Source organism: Diabrotica virgifera, chromosome 5 (assembly GCF_917563875.1).
Source record: "Diabrotica virgifera virgifera chromosome 5, PGI_DIABVI_V3a".
Lineage (NCBI taxonomy): Eukaryota > Metazoa > Arthropoda > Insecta > Coleoptera > Chrysomelidae > Diabrotica > Diabrotica virgifera.
In genome coordinates this window covers 136,538,993-136,563,204 of record NC_065447.1, presented here as the reverse complement: position 1 = coordinate 136,563,204, position 24,212 = coordinate 136,538,993, and the positions used below count along the sequence as shown (strand labels likewise).

The 24,212-nt window shown below is 37.0% G+C and overlaps 1 protein-coding gene across 5 annotated transcripts in view; it reads right to left on the bottom strand.

Annotated features, from left to right (window-relative positions):
• The window catches only part of LOC114333699 (A disintegrin and metalloproteinase with thrombospondin motifs 16), a 764,845-nt gene that overhangs the window by 93,833 nt on the left and 646,800 nt on the right, over positions 1-24,212 (bottom strand). For all 5 annotated transcript variants that reach the window (XM_050650343.1, XM_050650342.1, XM_050650341.1 and 2 more), the window contains exon 6: positions 10,957-11,230. In XM_050650343.1, coding sequence (XP_050506300.1) covers positions 10,957-11,230 — 274 coding nt within the window. The remainder of the gene's footprint in view (positions 1-10,956; positions 11,231-24,212) is intronic.

The following is a 24,212-nucleotide window of genomic DNA, read 5'->3' as shown; positions in this document are numbered from 1 at the left end:
CTATGGCCTTGACAATTATCCAGTAACCAGGACTAATATAACTGGACAATATAATTAAAAGTGCGAAAAATGTTGCTGAGCGTAGAAACCAGGTGTCGCTTTGCCGAACTTGCACGGTCCCAATACCTGGATAGTTATGATCCGTTCAGCACACAGAGAATAATCAAATGGATTTCCCTTCCATATTTTATACTGTCAGAGTTGGTGTCAAAACACGTTTCTCTTGATATATAGGCGTACTCTAGACGATAATAGTTATTTATGTACCAAGTCAGTAAAGTTACTTTTTATTGAACGAGTCTGATATTATGAGCACAGCGAGCGAGGCGAATAACAGACGAGTTCGATAAAGAGTCTTTACTGACGTGGTGCATACAAAATTTTATCGCCAACAATTTGATATTGGTTTTAATACTTACTTACAATTTATAATTTAAGAATTTTGTAAATTTTAGACGTAATAAAAATTTCATGACAGTGATGACAGATGACTTTTGCATGATGGCCGCTTTCGATCTTTATTCGATAGTTATCAATACTGAATAATTACTAAATCGGTAAAGTTTTTAATTATTTTACTTGAATATAATTACAAAATACTTCAGAATTTCACTTTTTGACATAAATTTAATTCGGCTTTTCATCGATTGTCATTTGTTTCGAGCTTCTGTCATATGTTGTATAATCTGTGTATAATATTAATATAGGTACACGGATTATACGACATATGACAGAAGCTCGAAACAAATGACTGTGAGTGAAAAGCCCTATTAACAATGTAAATTTTGTACAATATTTTTAATAATTAAAGTAAATAAATTGCATGTTAACTCAAATAAATAATTGAGTACTCCCATCGAACACTGACATTAAATGCCGATTAATCGCGGCAGGTAAATTAAAATTCTTCTTTCAGTACAATAGTTACTGCCGCAAATCAGGGCAAATAAGTACAATAATGAATGACTTTAGTGACGGTTGGCGATAAAAGTATATTACCGTCACACCCCCTCTCTTGAAAAAATTTGGAACATAATTTTAGCTATATATCTTCAACTTATAACTATAAAAAAAACGTCTTTCTGGAAATTAAACACGAATATTCTTTGATGCACTAGCACTAACGTTTGTATTCGTATTGTCCTGGTTTTCCGTCCTGGAGTGGGCGGCAGCATTCTTACAGGGCTATCCGGTGGCGGGCTCAACATAACAGGCCAAAAAGTTTTAAAAAGATTGTGTTTAACTAATGGTACCAAAATAATAATTTAATTAGACCGTACACAAAAGTTTGAGGGTGTTAAAGGGAATAAAACTGCCATAAGAGTGCCACATCTCCATTTTCAATAAAAAATCTCTAATAGTTTTCGATAGATTGGAAAAAATCGATTTTCATTTTGTGACTTCAAAGAACTAGCTTTTTTTGTGTGCACATTTGTACTAACAATCGAACTTTTTGTGCCCCAGAATATGTGATTTAATTTATGACCTGCCTTTTTGTTACACCCTGTATAGTCCTACTGGGTATGGCTTGTTCGTCTCCAAAATTTAAAATTGCTGAAGAAAATCGGGTGGAGTCGTGTTTTGCTGAGTTAATTGCGAAAGTCAGTTCTGGGATGTGTTCCATTTATTGTGATTGTTGTCGGAGAATTGGGTAATTCTGCGACTAATATAATAATAATTGATTAGATTACCCTGTTTTTTCTTTCTGCGGGGTTATTCTGTGTTGAATATGGCGCAATTTCGTGTTTTTCGATGTTGAATTTTTTCAGTAGACTTCTGAATTCTCTGTCCTCGTACGAAGTAGCATTACCTATCTAAGTGCTGTTTCACATTATAAGAATTTTGAACGTGCGAGGGATTTCTCGTGCCGTAGTTTTGTCGCACTTGTCCTTTTCACACAATAAGAATTGAGTCGCCCGAAGATATTTTGCTGTGCTGTTTGGTATATTATTTTTATTTACAATTTGTGGCTGAGGTAGGTACATGATACGATGTCGGATATGTATCATTACGATGTATCATTACAAATGGGTATTTTTTGTCCATACTTTTGCCCTAATGTACTGTAATGCGTATTTAATTCATTTGAAATTTCTATTTGGTCAGTTATTGCTTCTTATATTTTTAAGTAAAAGCCTTAATTTGCTTTTATAATCGTTCTTCTACTAAGCTATTTGTGGGATCTTGGATTAGCTCATCTAATTGATACGTCTTAAATCTATGCAAAATCGGTAACTGTCGTTTTTATTTTTTACTAACATAATTGACGAGCTAAAGGGCTGTTCGATTCTTCTATTACTCCTTCTTTCAACATGGTATCTATCTCGTCGTTTGTGATATTTTGCATGACGTGTCTCTCGGTCTGTATCTTTGTTTTATCTGAGTGTTGTGTGTCAGTTTAGTCGTGTGTTTGATTAATGGGGTTACTCCTGTGATCTTATCAAATCTGGCCACTTTGGTTTGTAAGAAATGTTCCAATTAGTTTTGTTGTTCTTGCGTTAAACTGGACTTAATGGTGAATTGGCTATTCGTGACGCCTTCGGTGTGAGTACTTTCTGTGAAATTATTAGTAACTCGTTCCTGTACTGCAGAATCCAAGACATCGATTTGTGTTGAAAATTCGGCGTTGACGTCTGTACTATCTTTGAAATCGTTGGGGTTTATCGAGAAATCGATGCAGAATATGCATTCCCGTATGTCATTGATGCCTAGTATCGCTTGTGAGGAGAGTTTTGGTATGTAGTAAAATTTATTTTTATTAGGCATATGGTTTTCTGTGTCTTAAGTCCTACCATCTGCAAGCCTAACATCTATTCTTTCCTCGTCTTCGGTTATGTTATCTTCTAATAGTGTTTTTCTAACCGTTTCCCCGATGAATGATTTCTGTGATCCGGTATCTAACAGTGCTTGAAACGTTTCTCTGTTTGTGAAAGTCAGTGTGCAATGCGGTTTGTTGTCATATTAGTTTGTCAGGTTACGGCAGGATGTGATAGATGAATTTAACTCTGGTTTGGGTTCGAGATGCCTCTGGGTGTCTCTAACCTTGTGTCGTTTACCGTATTGGGGAAACTGCAATCTCTGTGTGACACATTTAATGTTCCTCATCTATTTGAAACGGTACGAAAATCATTAATGTTTCATCCCTTATTTTTTTAATTTTTTTAATAAGGCTGTAATTACTGAACGCCCCTGGTATAAGTGTTCTATCTGTTTGTACTTATGTATATTATTATCATTTCGGTGAATGTAAAGCGTAGAAGTATCATGCCATGTTACACCTTATTTTCTCATGAGAATATCGAACGCCGATCGTTTCTGGTTTTCTCACACAATAAAGCAATAGTGTTTATTTTTTTCTGAGTAATATCTCATTTTTGTTTACAATATTGAGGTGCCTGGCTTTATTTCAAAAGAAATTAATTACTTTAGGCGTCTCTGAGACCTACCAATGTTATTGTTAATCGCAGACTAATATAAGGTTACTCTCTCCCTGGGACTGTAATTCTACCTCGACGACGGTGGGAGGGCACCGACAACGACAGCACTCGACACTTGTAGGAGAAGAAATTAATACAAGAGAAGAAGAAGAGAAAGAGGAGGAAGAGAAAGAAGAGGAAGACCCCTCGGTGAAAATCCTGGAAGCGAAAGTTTTCAGAGAAAGTCCCGAAGAAAAAACGGAGGAAGAAAGGGGAGAAACTTGGGAAGATATAGAGGAGAGTGTCTTAACAGCCTTCTTGTTCGACGAAGAGGACAGAAGAAAAATGCAGCAAATGAAAAAAAGAAAAGGGGACAGCCTGGAGATATATGAAAAATTCAAAAAAGAGAAACTTGAGGAAAGCAAAAAATATCCAGAAGAAACCGACAGGGAAAAGGTCCAACGAAAAATGAAACAATTACTTGATATACTTAATATAGAAGGCCCAATAGAGGACAAAATAATAAGAATGAAAAAACTCGTAGGGGAAATCAACTTTATACAAAACAGAAAAATTAGCCCAAATCAAACAACACAAGGGGAGGAGAAAAATACAAGATGCGAACAATGTAAAATTAAGATCGACCAAGAGAGACAAAGAAAAGAAACAGAAAAAATAATAGGAATTGTAAACAAGGGGGGAGACATAGACACCTTTAGTCAAGTCCACTAGAAGAAGTGGGAGGACAAGGTGTTTGAAAAACGAAGTGGGAACATGGGGGACGGCAAGAGACAATTGAAAAAAAAGAATGCATAATAATAACTAAAAACGAAATAAAAGACGGGGGGTAGAGGGCGTCATAAGAACGCTCAGGGAAAAAGTAGCAGAAATCATTGAGGAATGCAAAGTGGGCGACATAGAGTACATAGAAAATGTAAAGAAAAGCTCTATGGCCAACCAAAGGAGGCAGTGGTATACATATGTAACCAAAGTGGGTGAACAGGGAATGTATGAAATGGCCGTAAAGGCCACAAATATAACAAAAAAAGGGAGAAGCCCCGGAAACCATTAGAGTCATCGTTAACAACGAGATAAATAAGGAAGATGTGCGAAAAGCTCTCGAATTTGTGGGGAGAAAAGAAAATAAGTTATTAGAGGGAAGGAGATGGATAAAGGGGAGAGGCATGAGCAGTAAGAAGCCCTCCTAATAAAAACGGGGGGAAATCATACACTGATGTATTAAAAGAGATGAATCAGAAAATTGATATAGGGAAGATTGGCTTAAAAGTAAATAGGCTAAAAAAACAGAAGAGGGAGACATGCTCGTAAAACTAAAGGAGAAGGGAGCAGCCGAGAAATTGAAGAAGGAGATGGACAGTAAAATAACGGGAATGAGCATGGCTGTTCGGAAGAAAGAAAATTATTTTTCCATCACGGCAATAGACCCAGGGTTTACAGAAGAACAACTAATAAGTGCGATAACAACATATACCGGTATCCCCGAGGACGAAATAGATGTCAAAACGCTACGTATAAATAGGCATGGGGAACAGGTGGCGACCATAGCCGTACGCCTCTCAAAAGCAGAAGAGCTACGGAGGTATAGAACAATAGTAATATGTTGGATTGTATGCCCCATAGTGGAACGCCATACGCCGATAAGGTGTTATAAGTGCCTCCATTACGGTCACAACACCTATGAGTGCAAAGGGGAGAGCAGGATAGCATGCTGCTACAACTGCTTTAAAAACGGGCATACATCGGTGCAGTGTAGCAGTACTGCGTACTGCTTAACTTATAAGGAAGAGGGTCCTAGAATGGACCCCATGACATGCCCAGCCTATAGGGCGTGGGTGTACGGCAGGGGAGGGGAAAGGGAACCCATAAAGAATTAAAAGAAACAAAAGCGAAAGGGTGAGAGGTCGTTTCCTGAATAACGTAGGTGGGCCCCTATACAGCCCACTAGTGAAACAAGAAACCACCTCTCATAGGGTAAATTTATCGATTTTAATCATACATATTTATATTTATTTAGTTTATTTATTTGAACATTTTATCTATACATATTTTATTTATATAAATTTTATTTATATAAAATTTAATTTCACATATAATTTTAAAAATCTTAGTGTGTTGTGTATTGTCCAGTATACCTTTTTAATCTTTTATTTATTTATTTACCTATTTATTCATTTTATATTTACACCTTTATTTTATTTATATTTATTGTGTTCAATATATACAAACGGATATGGGTCAACTCTCTAGGGAACTGAACCAAAAATGAACCTCAAGGATCAACCTGGTATAAGGATAATGCAGGTGAACGTGGGTCGAGCAAAACGCGCACACGATCTGGTCCACGCGAAAGCCTGCACGCGCACGCTAAAAATAGACTTACTCATCGTCCCGGAACCTAACAAAAAATAACGTCGGACGGTGGCTGGGTGCAGTATACACACAAAAACTTGGAGGTGCTCTTCAGAAATAAAGATCTTGGCGTGCGTGGCATAGTCAGGGGCGGAAATTATATCCTCATTAAGATGAAGGATTTTTGTCTCCTGGCATGTTACATATCTCCAAACATACCCATCAGAGACTACAAACAAAAATTAGATTAAATAATGAGCATCGCTACAAGACAGAAGCAAACAATGATTGTCGGGGACATTAACGCAAAATCTAGGTCATGGGGCTCTCCCATGAATAATGAGAAGGAAGAGTTCTGGAACAAATGGATAGCCCAGGCTGGCCTCAATGTACTCAATAACAACAAACCCACATTCATAAGAGGGGTCAGTAAATCGCATATTGATGTAACCATTGCAACCGAAAGGCTATCCAGACGCATAAAAAATTGGGATATCCTCGACGAACAGTTATTCACCTACCACTGTTACATAACCTACGAGGTGATGGTTAAAGGGAGGGTTCTAAGAAAACCGATAGGTCGAAGAGAGAAAATATTAAACAAAAACAGGTACCTATCGGAGATTAAAAAAATCGACGAAGACGCAATAACAGATCTCGGCCAACTCAGGAAGACATTCGTTAACGCCATTGAGTTGGCCACAGAGAAGACAAAAAAGAACGAAAGAACCCCCTATTGGTGGACGGATGAGATAAGAGAACTACATGAAGTGTGCCTCCGAGCTCGAAGGAATTACACAAGAAGCCAGGGCAACCCCGAGCTCAATGAGATATATAAAACAGCGAAGAGGAAACTAAATAACAAAATAAAGAAAGAGAAAAAGGAAAGGTGGCAGAATCTGATAGACGCGCTAGAAAATGATATATGGGGAGACGCATACAAAATAACGATGAAGTCTCTCAAAATTATCGCCCCATACAGACTAGACGAAGACCAGCGGCGTTAATCTGCGGAACTTCTCTTTCCTGCCAAGGAGGGGCAAGCTTTCCTGAAGATTCTTTCCACGGTAGTGGAGGAGTTTACGGAGGAAGAAATAAAAGCCGCTGGTCAGAAAATTAAATCGGGAAAAGCTCCCGGCTCCGATGGTCTGCCACCAGAGGCACGGAAGATAATAGCAATAGAGAAACCAGGTTTGATCAGAAGAGTATTTAACAATCTACTGCGGAACCAAGAGTTTCCCAGGGAATTAAAGGAAGCAAACCTGGTATTGCTACTCAAGCCTTGGAAACCCCCCCGACTCGGCATCCTCTTACAGGCCGATATGCCTTCTAGACTGTCTTGGCAAATTTTACGAAATTCTTGTGAAGAAGAGGCTGGAAGGGGTATTGGCAAGTGAGAGAGGTCTATCCAGTCAACAATTCGGATTTCGAAAAGGTCGATCAGCAGTAGACGCAGCGATCTGGATTAGAGACGCGGCACAAACAAGTAGAAAGACGTGGGTGGTACTTGTTCTATTGGACATTAAAAATGCCTTCAACTCGGCGAACTGGGGCCTCATCATCGACAGGATTGTCGAGCTGGGGGCCTCGGATTACATGTCCAATGTAATAAAGGACTACCTATCGGAAAGAAGCGTATGCATAACGAAGAAAAATTAGATGAATATAACTGCTGGTGTACCCCAAGGGTCAGTCCTGGGACCCACACTATGGAACATATTATACAATGGGGTACTAGAGGTAAATAGAACACAAGGAGTAAGGGCAATAGCATATGCAGACGACCTAGCCCTACTAATCGAGGACGACACGAATCGGGGCATCATACATAAAGTAAACACAGCAATAGAAAAAACCGCGAAATGGATAGAGAACAACGATTTAAAATTGGCAGTAGAAAATACTGAGATAATTATCTTGAGGGGACGGCGGGATCGAAAAGACATTAATTTTCGGTTCAGAGGCTCCGAACTAAAACCCCAGAAAACAGCTAAGTATTTGGGAATAATCTTCGACGACAAAAGGTCATTCGGCCTACATATACAGGAAGCATGTCGGAAAGCGGAGGCAAAGACCTCAGTCCTACAAAAATTAATGCCGAATATAGGAGGCCCTGGATCACACAAATGGGCAGTAACGCTACAATCCATTATGTCAATAATATTATACGGGGCCCCAGTGTGGCACGAGGTCGTAAATACAGCCAAATACAGAGACATGCTTCTCAGAGCGCAAAGAAAACCCCTGATCAGAGTGTGTAGCGCGTACAGAACCGTATCAACCGTTGCCCTACAGGTAGTGGCCGGAGCTGTGCCGGTGCACATTCTGACAGAGGAGAGGGTACGAATGCATCGAAGGGGTAACGGAGCTATAAGTTCAGGACCAGAAGAAAGAAGAAGAGGCCTGGAAAGTTGGCAGGATCAGTGGTCAACAGAAACAGGCAAAGTCGCCTGGACGAGGACCCTTATCCCTGATGTAGTGAGGTGGTATGAATGCAGACACAGGCGCGTTAACTATTATTTCACACAATTTTTGACGGGGCATGGATCCTTTCGGTCATATACATATCGTATAAGAAAGATTGAGGACGATCTGTGTACCGAGTGTGGAGTAGTGGATCACGCGCACCACGTGATATTCGTATGCCCTGTATATCATGCAGGGCGAACCTCGCTGCAGCTGAGGATGGGGTCCCCTCTGGGTGAGCCCCAAGAATTAATGCATAAAGCCATTATGAATGAAAAAATGTTTGGCTTGATCATTGGATTTGTCACTGAAACGATGAAGCATAAGGAAGAAAGAGAGAGGAGACTCCAACAAAGATAATCTGTTTGTATTTCTTTTGAACATGTGTCGTTTCGCGCCGACCGGGGTAGGTAGCCAATATACAACTTCCACTTCTGCCGGGGCAGAGTCATTTAAAATAAAAGATATTTTAATCCTAGTGTTAGTTAATGTTAGATGTTTTGTTTTTCATGTGCTTATATCTTGTGTTGTGAGTGTATAGATGAATGGGCCACTTCTACAGGGGGTGGGAAATGAAAGTTTAGTTGTTTTTACTAACTGTTTAGTAATTCTTAGCCAGTTTACGGTGGATGGGATGATAGCGTGGTCGCGCCCCCTCACCCATTATCATGCAGATAGGTCGGTTGCCTTACGGACCCTGGCTGGCTGCATGCGTGGATGGGGTGGCGAAACCGGGTTGTCATGACAGTCACAGAGCGCACGCAGAGAGTGCTAGACGGGGTTGACGAGCAAAGCTGGTGGGTCAGAGCTATGCCCGCTTAGATCGGTTCCTGGCCCGCCGGTTGGAGAAAGAGGAGGTGAGTTTAGTTGGTAGGCGGCTCGCTACGGTTAGGCGTAGAGAGTTGAATCCAACACACCTGGGACACCTTCCCAGAAGTCTTTAGAAGATTCTCACCTCCAAAAAAATATAAGGTTACTGCAGCTGCATTAATGCCACACAAGCACTTTTGTTGTGAACCGAGAAACTTTGGATGGATGTTGTGTATTTCTTCCCATTGGTTCAAGAAATTAGAATGGCTGCTGTGGGGTTTAGCCCAAGATGTATTTTGATTTTTTTAATTGGTCAATAGTAAAAAGAGGAAGGATTAAATTTTTTCTTATTGGTTGATTAGATGGGTAGAGGAGAATGGTGGAAAGGGAATATAGTTTAGGATAGAGCGTCCTAGTTTAGCAAGAGAGGCATTCAGGTTTTGGAAGTTGAAGTCAGAGGTTGGTTGTAGCCTCGGGCAGAAGCCGCCATGGCGGTTTCTGAGAAAGTTAAGTTTGATCATTTCCTCAGCTCGCCAAGACAACGAAGTTCCGAAGGTTTCGGAATATGGTCGAACTACGTTTAACCCACCTATTATACCTGGGTAGTTATTCTCCGTTCAACACACAGAGAATAATCAAATGGATTTCCGTTCCGTCTTTTATACTGCCAGAGACGGCATAAAAACACCTTTTGTTTAATACATTGGCATACTATGTAGACCAGTGGTCGGCAAACTTTTTATCCAAAGAGCCAAATATGACATTACAACAATTAAAAAAAAAATTAGGAGCCAAATCTGCTTGTTCGGCAAACTTTTATTACGCTAAATAAAACCAAAGGGTCTAGTCAGTCGGTAAAGATAGTGAAAAATGCTCCCAGCGATATTCCAAAAATAAAAGAACCACATGTTCTACATCAAAAAGTATTCGACCAAAAAAATGTTTAAACCCTTGGCCCCATCCATAACCCCCCAAAAAATTAAAATATGTTTTTTCGTTAACAATATCTTCGTTTCTAATCATCGTAGAAACTTCTCTTTTCTTTCGTGTTGTAGAGTTTTATTTCCTATAACACTGTACTTTTTACACAATTTTTGGCACAAAATTCAATTTTTTTTTAAATGTTGACATGTAGAACTGAAAAGGGAAAGAACAGCAAACGTGAGCTTTTTCAGCTGATCATAAGAATCAGGAATATTATTTCAAGCGTTGAAAATGATCATATCTTCCTTCTCCAGCTCATTCAAAGCAGACCACTTCTTGTGTTGTGAATATTTTTTCTTCTTCAATATTTCCAATTCAACACAAAGGCGTTCGCATTTAGAGCGCCATACATCCTTGGTTTTTAAATCCATAAATTGTATTTCAAAGCTATTAATGCCAATTTCAAAAGGAGAAAATTTCAACTCAGTATTTTTTAGCATTAAGAGTATTTTTGACAAATGCTAAAGTTTGTAAGTTTGATAAAAGCTAATTTATCAGAATAAGATGTAATGTTTTTCCTACCAATTTGTTAAAGGAATATATTATTGCACTTTCCGTGGATATTTGTGCCAGAACCACACCTAAGGAGCCAAAGAGCCACATGAGGCTCCGGAGCCGCACTTTGCCGACCAATGATGTAGACAATAAAATTATATTATCGTCACAAGTTTCAAGATAGGCACCTGTTCATTTCTGAATATAATGTGAGTTTTTTGTATTTCACGAAAAGTATAATTTTAAACAATGTTTCTCTTTCTTCATACATGAACAGGAAGTGTATATTTATTTATATATTATGCATATCAGTATCAATCAGTTGCTTCTCCAATCAATTCTTTTAACAAAATTGAAGATTAAACTACCAGTTATTTTCATACTTTCACAATAATATTGCCATTATTTCACTTACCGTAATCACTCATAGTATCTTGTTCTTCGTCTTCTTTTCTTTTATATACAATATGATGATGAATATTTTTATTTCTTCTAATTGGTAGTCCTGTATCGATAGCGACCTCCGAGCTAAGTTCTCCATCTTGGTCTAAAAACATTTCGTCATCATTGATTGAATCTTCAGTATCATTCTGATTGTTGGTAAAATTTCTGTTTTTTGATCTGATGACTGATCCTCTTAATCGAGGAGGAAGGGGACGAATGACAAGATGGGAACCAATACTTCCTTCCTAAAAAGTGAAAAAGATAAACGTATTGAATCCCAAATAAACTATTCCTATTTTCTTGAATAAATATTAAGTAGGTATTTATTATAATAGTTTTTTATGAAACAGTTCGTGAAGTATGCTTTTGCGATGTTTAGAGCACGAGCGACAACGGAGCTAGTGCTATACATTGTGTAAGTTCGCAAAAAGTACTTCACGCACAGTTTCATACAATATTTTATCTATGATGAATAAATAAAAAAACTGTAACTCTTCGTCACTGGAATTTATTTCTATTCTATTTTTAGAACTTTGACATTTAAAAATTCTAACTTCTTTCAAACCACAAAACTATCAAAACTTTTGTAGTAATTTATTGCTCATTATGCCATCATCATGACAACGCGAAAATTGAGGATATTTGATTATATGAAAATGTGTCAAAAACAGTGCGAAAAAGTAAGTCCAATTTAAAATACATTGTTATTTCACGCACACTTTAAACACTTTACGCACTGCTATCTATAATGACAGTTTTCACAAACTTAAAACTTATACATAATATGACAGAGTAGATAAAATATATTTTTCTACAACCGTGTTAAAAATGTTATAATCTACTCTATGTTATAATATGTATAAGTTTTTAGTTTGTGAAAACTGTCATTATAGATAGCAGTGCGTGAAGGATTTAAAGTGTGCGTAAAGTAACAATGTATTTTAAATGGGATTTACTTTTTCGCACTGTTTTAACCTTCGCGTTGTCATGGTGACAATCCTTAAATTTCGCGTTGTCATGGTGATGACAATATGAGCAATGAATTACAACAAAACTTTTGACAGTTTTGTGGTTTGAAAGTAGTTAAAATTTTTAAATGTCAAAGTTCTAAAAATTTTAGAATAGAAATGAATTCCAGTGACAAAGAGTTACAGCTTTTTTTATTTGTTTATCGTAGATAAAATATTGTATGAAACTGTGCGTGAAGTACTTTTTGCGAACTTACGCGATTTATAGCACTCGCTCCGTTGTCGCTCGTGCTCTAAAATTCGCGTTCGTTCGCAAAAAACATACTTCACGAACTGTTTCATAAATAACTATTTTAGCACTCCATAGGAGCGTTAAAAATGCTACTTTAAGGCACTAGTGCTTTAAAATTTTTCAGGCACTGCAGTTAAAAGTGAATTGTCAAATTGTGAAACGTCAACATATTTATATTTCATTTATTAACATTAATATTAATAGTACAACTTGCGCGATTTGAAAAAGGTGGCTTAAAAAGTTTTTTAAAATTTAATTTAAACTGTTTTATTGCATTTTTAACACGTTTGTAGAAAAAACAAGTTTATGTAACGGTATAATATTTTTGCTAAGAATTTTTAGACATTCCCCTCGAGTGTACCCAACCAGTTCTACCTTTTACGGGTCATAGGTTTCATGGTTTCAGCAATTAACAAAAATATTGTATTTTATAAATTTATAACGTTTGTAGAAAAAATATTGTACGATATACGTGTTAAAAAGTACATTTTTAAGGCACTCATGTGAATTCGCTTCGCTCATTCTGCAAACTTTTGACACTTATATCATAAATAACTATTATTGCTAATCATTCAAAAAAATATGTAATGGGTTACATAAACCATCAATTAAAAAAACTCGTTCTATGTGTTTTTTAATACTGTTGTTTCACGAATGAAGTCTTCATTATTTCAGTTAAAATTTTATTACAGTGATGAGTGCGCTGAGAACCAGTAAAATAACGCAAAAGAGGGAACATATAATACGTTGTGAAATAAGAAGAGACGAAACTAAATATTATCGATAGAAACCGATAAATTTACATTACATTACATTATCACTATCGATAGGTTCCCACCTTTAGGCGCCAGCTTAATGGCTTAATAGGTAGTTGACTTCAGTTATAATAATTTTATTATAGACGTATAAAGGTCGAGCATTAACATTTTTTAATTTCGCATAAAGTAAAAAATGATTAAAGAAAATAAAGTAACAATGTGAATAAAAACAGTTGAATTAGTAGTAATTTTTTTATCCAAAATTAAATTATTGATCAAGAATAATTTCTACTATGGTTTGAGACGTTGCATATATTATACACTCTTGTCACTTTACTAGAATAATAATTATCGAAGAATTTTTACTTTATTTTCGGTAGTACGACGTAGTTTTTTCAATAAAATTTCCGTGTGCTTCTTTAAACACTTATAATAAAGACTGACATAAATGTTTAGTGATTCAAAGCAAACGATATCTGCATAATTTTAAATTGCATAAGGTATATTTATATTTATTGCAAAAAAATCACATGTCGGATTTGAACTCCGCGTTAAAGTATGGTAGGGGAGGTCGAGTACAATTATAAAATTTTTTACGTGTAATTTTATATTTAAAAATGGGTTCCATATAAGTGGGATAAAAACATAGGTTGAACATTTAACTTCAATTTCCAATTTTATTTTGTAAGTTTTACTGATTAGGTAACTAGAAAAATGCATAATTTTAATTTAACAACAAGTGTTATATCTGTACCCATTCGAGGGACAATTGTAACACATAAAGGGGACAAATGTAACAATGTCAAGATCATCGAATTTTATCCAACTTATTCCCAAAATAAGTATTTATAAACAGGTGTCTTATAAACCAATAAAGAATTAAATATTATATAAAGACCTACTTACTACTACTTGAAATAAACTCAAACACATAAATAAAAAATGTATTACAGAAGAGACACGCACACATTTATATAATATATATGTTACAGTTCAAGTTGATTATCCAGTTGGAGTTGACTATTCCTAGTTCGAGTCAACTCAAACGGCTGATTTCAGTAAAAGTTGATTATACATATAAAATGAAGATTTTTATTCAACATTTACTAGTAAAAGTAGACTCCAACTAGTTGAACTATACTTTTCCCAATGCCATTTAGTAAGAGTTGATTCACACAAACAACCGATTCTTCTTCTTCTTCTTTCTCGAAACTCCTTATGCTCCTTAGGGGTGTCGGAGGTTTTATTCATCTTCTATCCATCTCTTCCATTTCTTGCGGTCCTTCGCTAACTCTTTCATTTGTTGATGTGTTTTTCCTTTTTCCTGTCCAATTTCTATAATCTGATCGATCCATCTCTCCCTTGGCCTCCCTTTCCTTCTTTTACCATATCTTTTCGATTCCATCACCTGCTTTGGTAGTCTTCCCTGGTCCATTCTGTTGATGTGTCCATACCATTTTAATTTTCTTTTTTGTATCTTGGTTATTATCGATTCCTGTTTGTCTTTGTCTAATATCTTCATTTCTTATTCTGTCCAATTTCGTTTTTCCTGCTATTTTTCTTAGCTGCTTCATCTCCGCTGCGTTTATTGTACTGTCTATTTTTGCATTGTTTACCCATGTCTCACTTGCATATATTAAAGTTGGCACAGAGATTGCGTTGTATACCTTCAGTTTTATTTCTTTATCTATTTCTTCCTTTCCAAATATTGTTTTATTTAGTGCATAGTAGATCTTATTTGCTTTTTTCGCTGTGTATGAGATTTCTTGATCTATCTTTCCATCCTCTGATATTATTACTCCAAGGTATTCAAACGTCGAGACTGTTTCTATTATTTCGTTTTTGCACCTAAATATCGTTTGGTTTATTTCTTCCCTTTTCTTTTGGGTTACTGTCATGGTCTTCGTTTTCTTTACATTTACCTCCATTTTCAAATTTTCTATTTCCTCCACCCATATATTGATTAGATTTTGCATTTTCTCTTTATTGTCTGCTATTATTACTAAGTCATCTGCATATAGTAATCCCTCCATTCTCACTGGTACTAAATTCCTGTACCCTATTATTGACTGTAATGGCCTTGACCTTCTTTTAGCGCTCTTCATTACTCTATCCATTACTAATATAAACAAAACTGGGCTGAGACTGTCCCCCTGTTTTATTCCTCTCCTTAGGTTTATTTTTGGCGATCTGTTTCCATTTATTTGTACTTTAGCAAGTACGTTTCTATACGTACTTTTTACCACGCTTACTATCTTTTGCGGGATTTGCAGATCTTCCATTACTGACCATATTACTTCTCTATTTATAAAATCAAAAGCAGCTTTAATATCTATAAACGTAATATATAAGTCTTCTCTCATTTCGTTTTTCCTTTCAATTATATTTCTCAGTATGTATATATTATCTGTAAACAACCGATTCTAGAAATTAAATAATGTTATTGGATATTATGCCAGGAAATGAAGCATTTTGGCTTGCAATTTTTTCCTCCAGAATGGATTTACTGGAAATTTTCTCAGAAGGTAGGGAATAGCCCAAGGATAATTTTCTATGTCATGCCGCTGTACGCTAAAATCTTAGGGGTGATTGCCACCCCATCTTAGGGGCTGGAATTTTTTATTACATTTTAATTATGAAAATCGATGGAAAATGTCATTCTACAAAAAAATATTCTTCACGTTTTCTTCGTAAAACTAATATTTTTCGAGTTATTCGCTGTTGAAAATAACAGTTTTTCGACGAAAAAATCAACTTTTTTAGAGGGTTTTCTGAGAATCTCAAAAAATATACATTTAATCAAAAACTGTAGCTCTAAAAATTGTATCTTTTAGAAACACAAACAAAATCCTTCTTTTATTTTTCTACAACCAATTTAAACTGAAATACGGCATGTTAAAGGTTAGCTTTTTTCGTCAAATGCATAATTTGAAATATTCAAAGCCAAATAACTGAAAAACTATAATTATAATACCTTTCAAAAAAAGTTTCTAGCATAAAAATTGAGCGACTTATGATCAAAATAAGGTCGTTCCCTACTTTTTTCTACGAAAAAATCAGTGAAGACAACCTCCTAACTACCCGCCAAAATAAATCTTTTTATACGTAATTCTACTTTTTGCTGTATAGATCTATTAAATTACTTATAAAAATTGCAACTTTACTAAGGGTGATTTTTAAGGGTTGAAATATTATGATATATCCTAAAGCATAAAACAATCATTATTTAACCAGTCAATACCAAATTTTGCCCATATTAAGGTTTACAATGTTTTTATATAATTTTTGATAATAAGGGATAGTTTAGACCCCTAAAAATAATCAATGCCCGTGAGCATGATATAGAATATGAAGTACAGGGTGAGATAATCCTAATCCCAAATTTTTATGCAAATCGATGCAAACCAAAATCATTCTTTTAGGATAAGTAAATTTTTTATATATAGCTCCAACAAGGGTGGTTTTAAGAGTTGAAATATTATGATATTATACCTTAAAGCATAAAACAATAATTATTTAACTAATAAAACCCAAATGCTGACCATACTAAAGTTTCAAATTTTATTTTATAATTTTTTTCCAATTAGGGGTTTTTCCAATCACCCGTAAAAAACCAAAAGCGTACAACGGCTCAATATAGAAGATGAACTACAGGATAAAATGAGCCTAATCCCAAATTTTTTGTACAAATCGATGCTGGACGAAAAAATTGTGAAGTTTTGCCATTTTTTCAGCTTCATTTCCTGGCCTATATGCTCAAATCATAAGTCGTTGAAACGGTCAAAACAAAGAGACGCACAGTCATCAAAAAAGCAGGTGAGATTATACTCCTGTAATCAACATTTACTGAATCGATCCAGGAATAGTCAACTCAAACTAGTAAAAGTTAAATTAAATTTTTCAAATCAACTTTTACTGCTTGTGTTTTAGTTGGAGTTGACTCGAACTAGGAATAGTCATCTCTAACTGAGAATCAACTTGAACTCTAACATACATAGGAATTCAAAGTCAAATGGCTACATGCGGCTAAAGTTTTCGAATAGTCCAGTATCATCCGCCTTTAATTCGATTAGCAACTAGTTGTAATTCTTTGCATTAAAAAATGAAGACACCCATACTCTATGTCTCCTCCTTCGTTTCTTCTTTTTCAGTTCAGAAAATCTCATACAATAAAATTCTCATACAATAATTGTTAAATTGAATGGCGCCAATGGCGGGTGCCATTGTTAAATTGAATTCAGTACAAATGCTTGCAAACAGTGAATGTTTGGCCGCGCACAGGCAGTGTAAATTCACTAAAATTTGATCGTTTGCAAACGCTGCGAACGGCCAAACATTCATTGTTTGCAAGCATTTGTACTGAATTCAATTTAACCATAGCACCCATATTATCGAAGTTAGCCGTGTGTGCAGCTTCAATTGTGTTTTTGTCTTTTGTCTGAACTAGAAAAGAAGGAAGAGACGTAGAATTTCTAAGTGCAAAGGATTACAGCCTGGATAATCAAACTAAAGGCGGATGATACAGCCTATTCGAAAACTTTAGCCGCATGTCGCCATTGGACTTTGAATATTTATTAAATAAAATAAAAAAATCTAAGTGAATCTGTTGAAAAATGATACCACCTTTTGTGACAGCATTTCTGCTGCGACTCCGTTGGCAATAAAGTATCAAATGACTCGAGAAACCCACTGTAAGTCCCCAGAAACGAATTTTTCGATGTTATTTCTGTCCAAGACGTAAAAATAGAAAAGGGTACATTAAACTGGACTGGCTATAGTTGCAATTACAAATGCCTGTCTAGCCACGACCCACCGTGAAAACAAATACACCATTCAGGGCAGGCCCGGATCTAGAAATTCATAATAGGGGGGGGGGGGCAGACTTACCGCAAATATTATATTGTCCAGATTTAGCCATACGACGCACACTTACTCTAAGAATAATATTTACCCTTCCCAGATATCTACGGTATCAAAAGGATTGAGCTCTGGTGGGACTCTTTTCGTGTTATCAAGCCGTGGGTGACTTGCTACGTCGGAGTATCTCCCAAAAATTTCTTACGCATCTGAATATTGAGAGTAGCACAGCTTTATTATTCCAGATTTAGCGATACGGCTTACACTCCCTCAAAGGGGAAAGTTCATTCATCCCAGATACTTTCGGTATCAAAAGGATTGGGCTCTGTTGGAACTCATTCCTTATTATCAAGCCCTAGGTGACTTGATACGTCGGAGTACCTCCCAAAAAATGTCTTACGCATCTGGATGTTGAGAGTAGTATCGCTTTTTCAAGACCTAGCTGTTTTATGTTCTCTAAAAGGCTCTTCAGGATGACTTTATTATTATCGTTGTTGTCTAATACAGTAAACAGAGCATGATTTTGAAATTGACAGATTCAAGCAATGTGGCGCACAGTGCATATACAATGCTAAAGGCTTGCACACCACGTATCTTTCCTCACATGTTAGCTCAGCCGTTGTAACCTTGCCCACGAAAAGTTGAAATATCTAGCCCCAAGTCTCTGAGTTCTCGTATTATAACGCTTGACAATGTCTCTCCAATTAAATCCTGCACCACTACTAATTTTAAAAAGTCTTCTTTTAAACAGTACTTCTCTTTGTCTACATATTTCACACATAATGTTAATTGTTCATTGAAGCTGATGTCAGTTGTTTCATCTACCAAAATAGAAAAATATTTGCTTCGCTTAATCGCTTCAACAATTTTTTTCTCAATAACAGTGCCACAGCAGTCTATGAGGTCATTTTGCGTTGTTTTACTTATAAGCGTTCAATTCTTGGGATCATTTTCGAGATGGTGTTCCAGAATCTGATCACCTGCATCAACTCTATATTGAAGAAGTTCCCTTCGTTTGAATAATTGATTGATTCAGACGATTGACGATTCCATTTCCAAATCAATAGCACCATCATCTCTGTGTCCTCTTAACCCGGCACCTGCCACGTGGGGTGCTACCAGCCCCCCATAACACATTTTTATCAAATATTTGGTATTATAAATTTGGTAACGGAGCTGTGCGTCATAGTAGCTTTCTATAATATTATATAGATGTGTTAGTGTTTGAAGTGGTTATTTAGTGTCATTTTGTGAACAATGTACGGTGAATCAATGAACAGTGAACGCCAATGTAACAAAAATAAGAAAACTTCTGCTGGAGTGAAAGTAAAAAGAAAGATATACTCCAACAGAAGTAAGGAAAAAAAAAAAGACTAGGTTACCTAGATAGTTGTGGCTATTATTAAAATAAAAATGAAGGGGCTTCAGCGTTGAAGCCGAAGTAGGAAAAATACTACTAAAGTGCAGTATTACTGAAGAAAGGGGGATTAAAAGGGATAATAGGGATAGCAGTAGAAGTATGGAGGGACAGAGGCAAACTGAATAGACTTGGCTAGCAAGAGATACAAGAGAACAACTTGACACTCAAGGATGGATACGGCTCGTTTGCATGCCTGTCGAAGAATGCCTTAATGCCTTAGTATTTAAGTTTTGTGTAACGAGATTTTGCTTTGACCTCCCTCTTTAGGCCCCAATAAAACACGCACACACACACACACACACACACACACACACACACACACACACACACACACACACACACACACACACACACACACACACACACACACACACACACACACACACACACACACACACACACACACACACACACACACACACACACACACACACACACACACACACACACACACACACACACACACACACACACACACACACACACACACACACACACACACACACACACACACACACACACACACACACACACACACACACACACACACACACACACACACACACACACACACACACACACACACACACACACACACACACACACACACACACACACACACACACACACACACACACACACACACACACACACACACACACACACACACACACACACACACACACACACACACACACACACACACACACACACACACACACACACACACACACACACACACACACACACACACACACACACACACACACACACACACACACACACACACACACACACACACACACACACACACACACACACACACACACACACACACACACACACACACACACACACACACACACACACACACACACACACACACACACACACACACACACACACACACACACACACACACACACACACACACACACACACACACACACACACACACACACACACACACACACACACACACACACACACACACACACACACACACACACACACACACACACACACACACACACACACACACACACACACACACACACACACACACACACACACACACACACACACACACACACACACACACACACACACACACACACACACACACACACACACACACACACACACACACACACACACACACACACACACACACACACACACACACACACACACACACACACACACACACACACACACACACACACACACACACACACACACACACACACACACACACACACACACACACACACACACACACACACACACACACACACACACACACACACACACACACACACACACACACACACACACACACACACACACACACACACACACACACACACACACACACACACACACACACACACACACACACACACACACACACACACACACACACACACACACACACACACACACACACACACACACACACACACACACACACACACACACACACACACACACACACACACACACACACACACACACACACACACACACACACACACACACACACACACACACACACACACACACACACACACACACACACACACACACACACACACACACACACACACACACACACACACACACACACACACACACACACACACACACACACACACACACACACACACACACACACACACACACACACACACACACACACACACACACACACACACACACACACACACACACACACACACACACACACACACACACACACACACACACACACACACACACACACACACACACACACACACACACACACACACACACACACACACACACACACACACACACACACACACACACACACACACACACACACACACACACACACACACACACACACACACACACACACACACACACACACACACACACACACACACACACACACACACACACACGGCAGTAAGCACCTTCATCGTTTTTGCTGTAAGATAGCCACGGGAATAACCACTGTAGGTGTTAAGATTAACATTTCTACTGTCAACGGGTACGCCTGGATTATCTAGTAAAATTCACTAAAATCGAATTGGGGTGTCATCATCTGGCACTTTAAGTTTTAAATTTTTTTTTGTATTTTTGATAAACAGGTCAAATTTACATTTTTTATTGAAATAACTGATTTAAATTATTAATATAGACCCTATACTCACTAAATCTTAATTTTTTTAGATATTTTACTTGACTTCATTTATTATGGCTTGGTACTTGCTAATTTGCTTATAAAGCCTTTTTCATTTTATTTTCTAACTTTTATAACATAGTGGCTAATAAGTTAATAAAACATGTTTTTTTATATTCTTGTGTTACTCAACACATTATTTTGTTTTTTAAACAAGTAGATCACAGAAAATTTTTAAGGGGTGCTGTGAGCACCCCACGTGGCAGTTGGCGACTTGCAAAGCCACGTGGCAGGTGCCGGGTTAAAGGAATGCTTTGTCGACCGCACAAAATAATTGTTTTTACAATCGGAACAAGTTTCATTCAATTTTCGTTTATTGTTTCATTTTTCATTATTCAATTGAAAGGTAACGTTTTCTGCCTTACCTTCAGACAATTTTTTAAAGTTGCTACATTTTAATCGAATCGTTTTATGATAGTTATTATCAGAATGGGTCCTTAATATTTCACACGCTTTTTTGAATTTCCGAAGGGGCTTAGTATTTAAGTTTTGTAACGAGATTTTGCTTTGACCTCCCTCTTTAGGCCCCAATAAAACACACACACACGGCAGTAAGCACCTTCATTGTTTTTGCTGTAAGATAGCCACGGGAATAACCACTGTAGGTGTTAAGATTAACATTTCTACTGTCAACGGGTACGCCTGGATTATCTAGTAAAATTCAAATTTTTATATTTTTAGAAATGGTATCGCAAATTTGAGAAACTTTTTATGAGATAAGGTTTATACCCAGTTTAACGTATTTTAAAATGTTATTTTTGTTATTTTTTGAATTGAGAAAAATATGTCCGTTGTGTTTGGTTTCATCGGTAATCGGTACCCGAATAAATGCGCCTGCAGTTTATTTTTCAGAGAAGGCTGCTTTTATTGGATTTTATGGCTTCTTTCAATTCTTTGGAAGCGGTTGTCATGTACAGGGTGATTAATTAGTAGGGTAAAGTTCAATAGCTCCGCTATAGTAATAGATAGCAATAAAAGTTAATAACAAAAATTTTAGCGGATTGCGGTCCTGAACGTAGTTGATTAAGTACACCTAAATTTAGTCTCGAAGTTTTTTATCGCTTTACCATAGTAAATCTTTAAAATTATTATAAGAAACATAACCAGTAGTGAAGTAGTGTAGTTATTAGTTGTGATTTGATTGCCGTAAGTACTTTTAGCAATATATTTACGGTTTCATCAAAATCTTATAGAATTTCAATCCAGTCATACAGTTTTGTAAATTCAAAGGTATTTAACAAAAACTTGTTTTTTGGCTTATCTTCGATAAGTTAAATACTTTGTAATGGACAGAGTCGTACTGACCCAATTACAATATAATGAAACGAAATAAGAAATAAGAAATATAAAATAAAAATTATTTAACAATTTTATCCGATGGCTGGTACTTCTGACTACAGGGGTCCTCCAATGTTACCTAATCAACAAGCACCATCTTACTCTACAACTACCCAACAGAAAGCAGCTACATTTCCTTCGAAACTACAAGCCATTATTATCCCAGCAGTAGACAGACTAAAATTAGAAGACTACGTTACAGCAATTGGATCACTAGTACAACCCAAAAATGTACCTTTTTTCATCACGAATTTCTAACGGCAGAATCTGCATCTACCTTTCCAGTAAAGAAGTTGTTGACACTTTTTTAACAGACCACGGAGGTATAAAAATAGGAGATAATGTTATCAGAGCAAGAAGACTAATCACTCCTGCTAATAGGTTACTGATGTGTAGTGTCTGTCCGTCTATTCCTCATCACATCCTCGAAAAATATCTTGCCGAGAAGGGCTTTCATCTTCTTTCACCGATGTCTTTCTTAAGAGCGGGAATTCAAAATCCTCAATATAGTCACGTATTAAGCTTTCGTAGGCAGGTGTACTATACACCTGTCGACAATCTTGTTATTCCCGAATCAATTCTCATTGACTTCGATAATACATCTTACCGAATCTATCTTTCTGATGGACTCACTTGCTATCTCTGTCATCAATCTGGTCATATCGCCTCAACATGTACCTATACGGCCATCCAGTCAAACCCGTCCATACCTACATCCCAAATTGACCAAGACTCTATTTCTTCCTGTAATGCAACAACCGAAGACAAAAATCACTCTGTCCAAAATCAAACAGAAAACACTGGTGAAGTAATGGATTCCGAAGAACTCCCTACAGAAATTACTATACCGAAACGTTCTGATTCTGAAATATCGTCCCCAGTTAATACACCACCGCACCGGTAGAAAACACAGAAATAGATTTTACAAAACCAAAAGCAAGATCAACAAAAAAGCCAAGAGTCACTAAATCTGATACAAAAACTGGAGAAACAGTTTCTACTGAATCACTGATCCAACCTGCACAGGAATTTATTGATAAAGCTTCTACCCTGTTTGAATTAAACTATACAGAGATAGTCAGCTTTCTGGATGATGCACACGGTTCCCCCAATCCATTAAGTACCGCACAAGAATACACGAAAAACATAGCAGGACTATTAACAATGCTAACAGAAATCTACCCCAAACTCGAAGACAGACGCATTAAATCTAGGATTACACGAATAAAGAAGAAAATACGTCGTCAACTAAATCTAGATCGAACTGAAAATGATAACTCCGAAGATACAGATGTTTCCCAAGAAAACCTCAATTAAAAAAATCAATAAATGTGCTACGCCTGTGACACCAATATAACTGT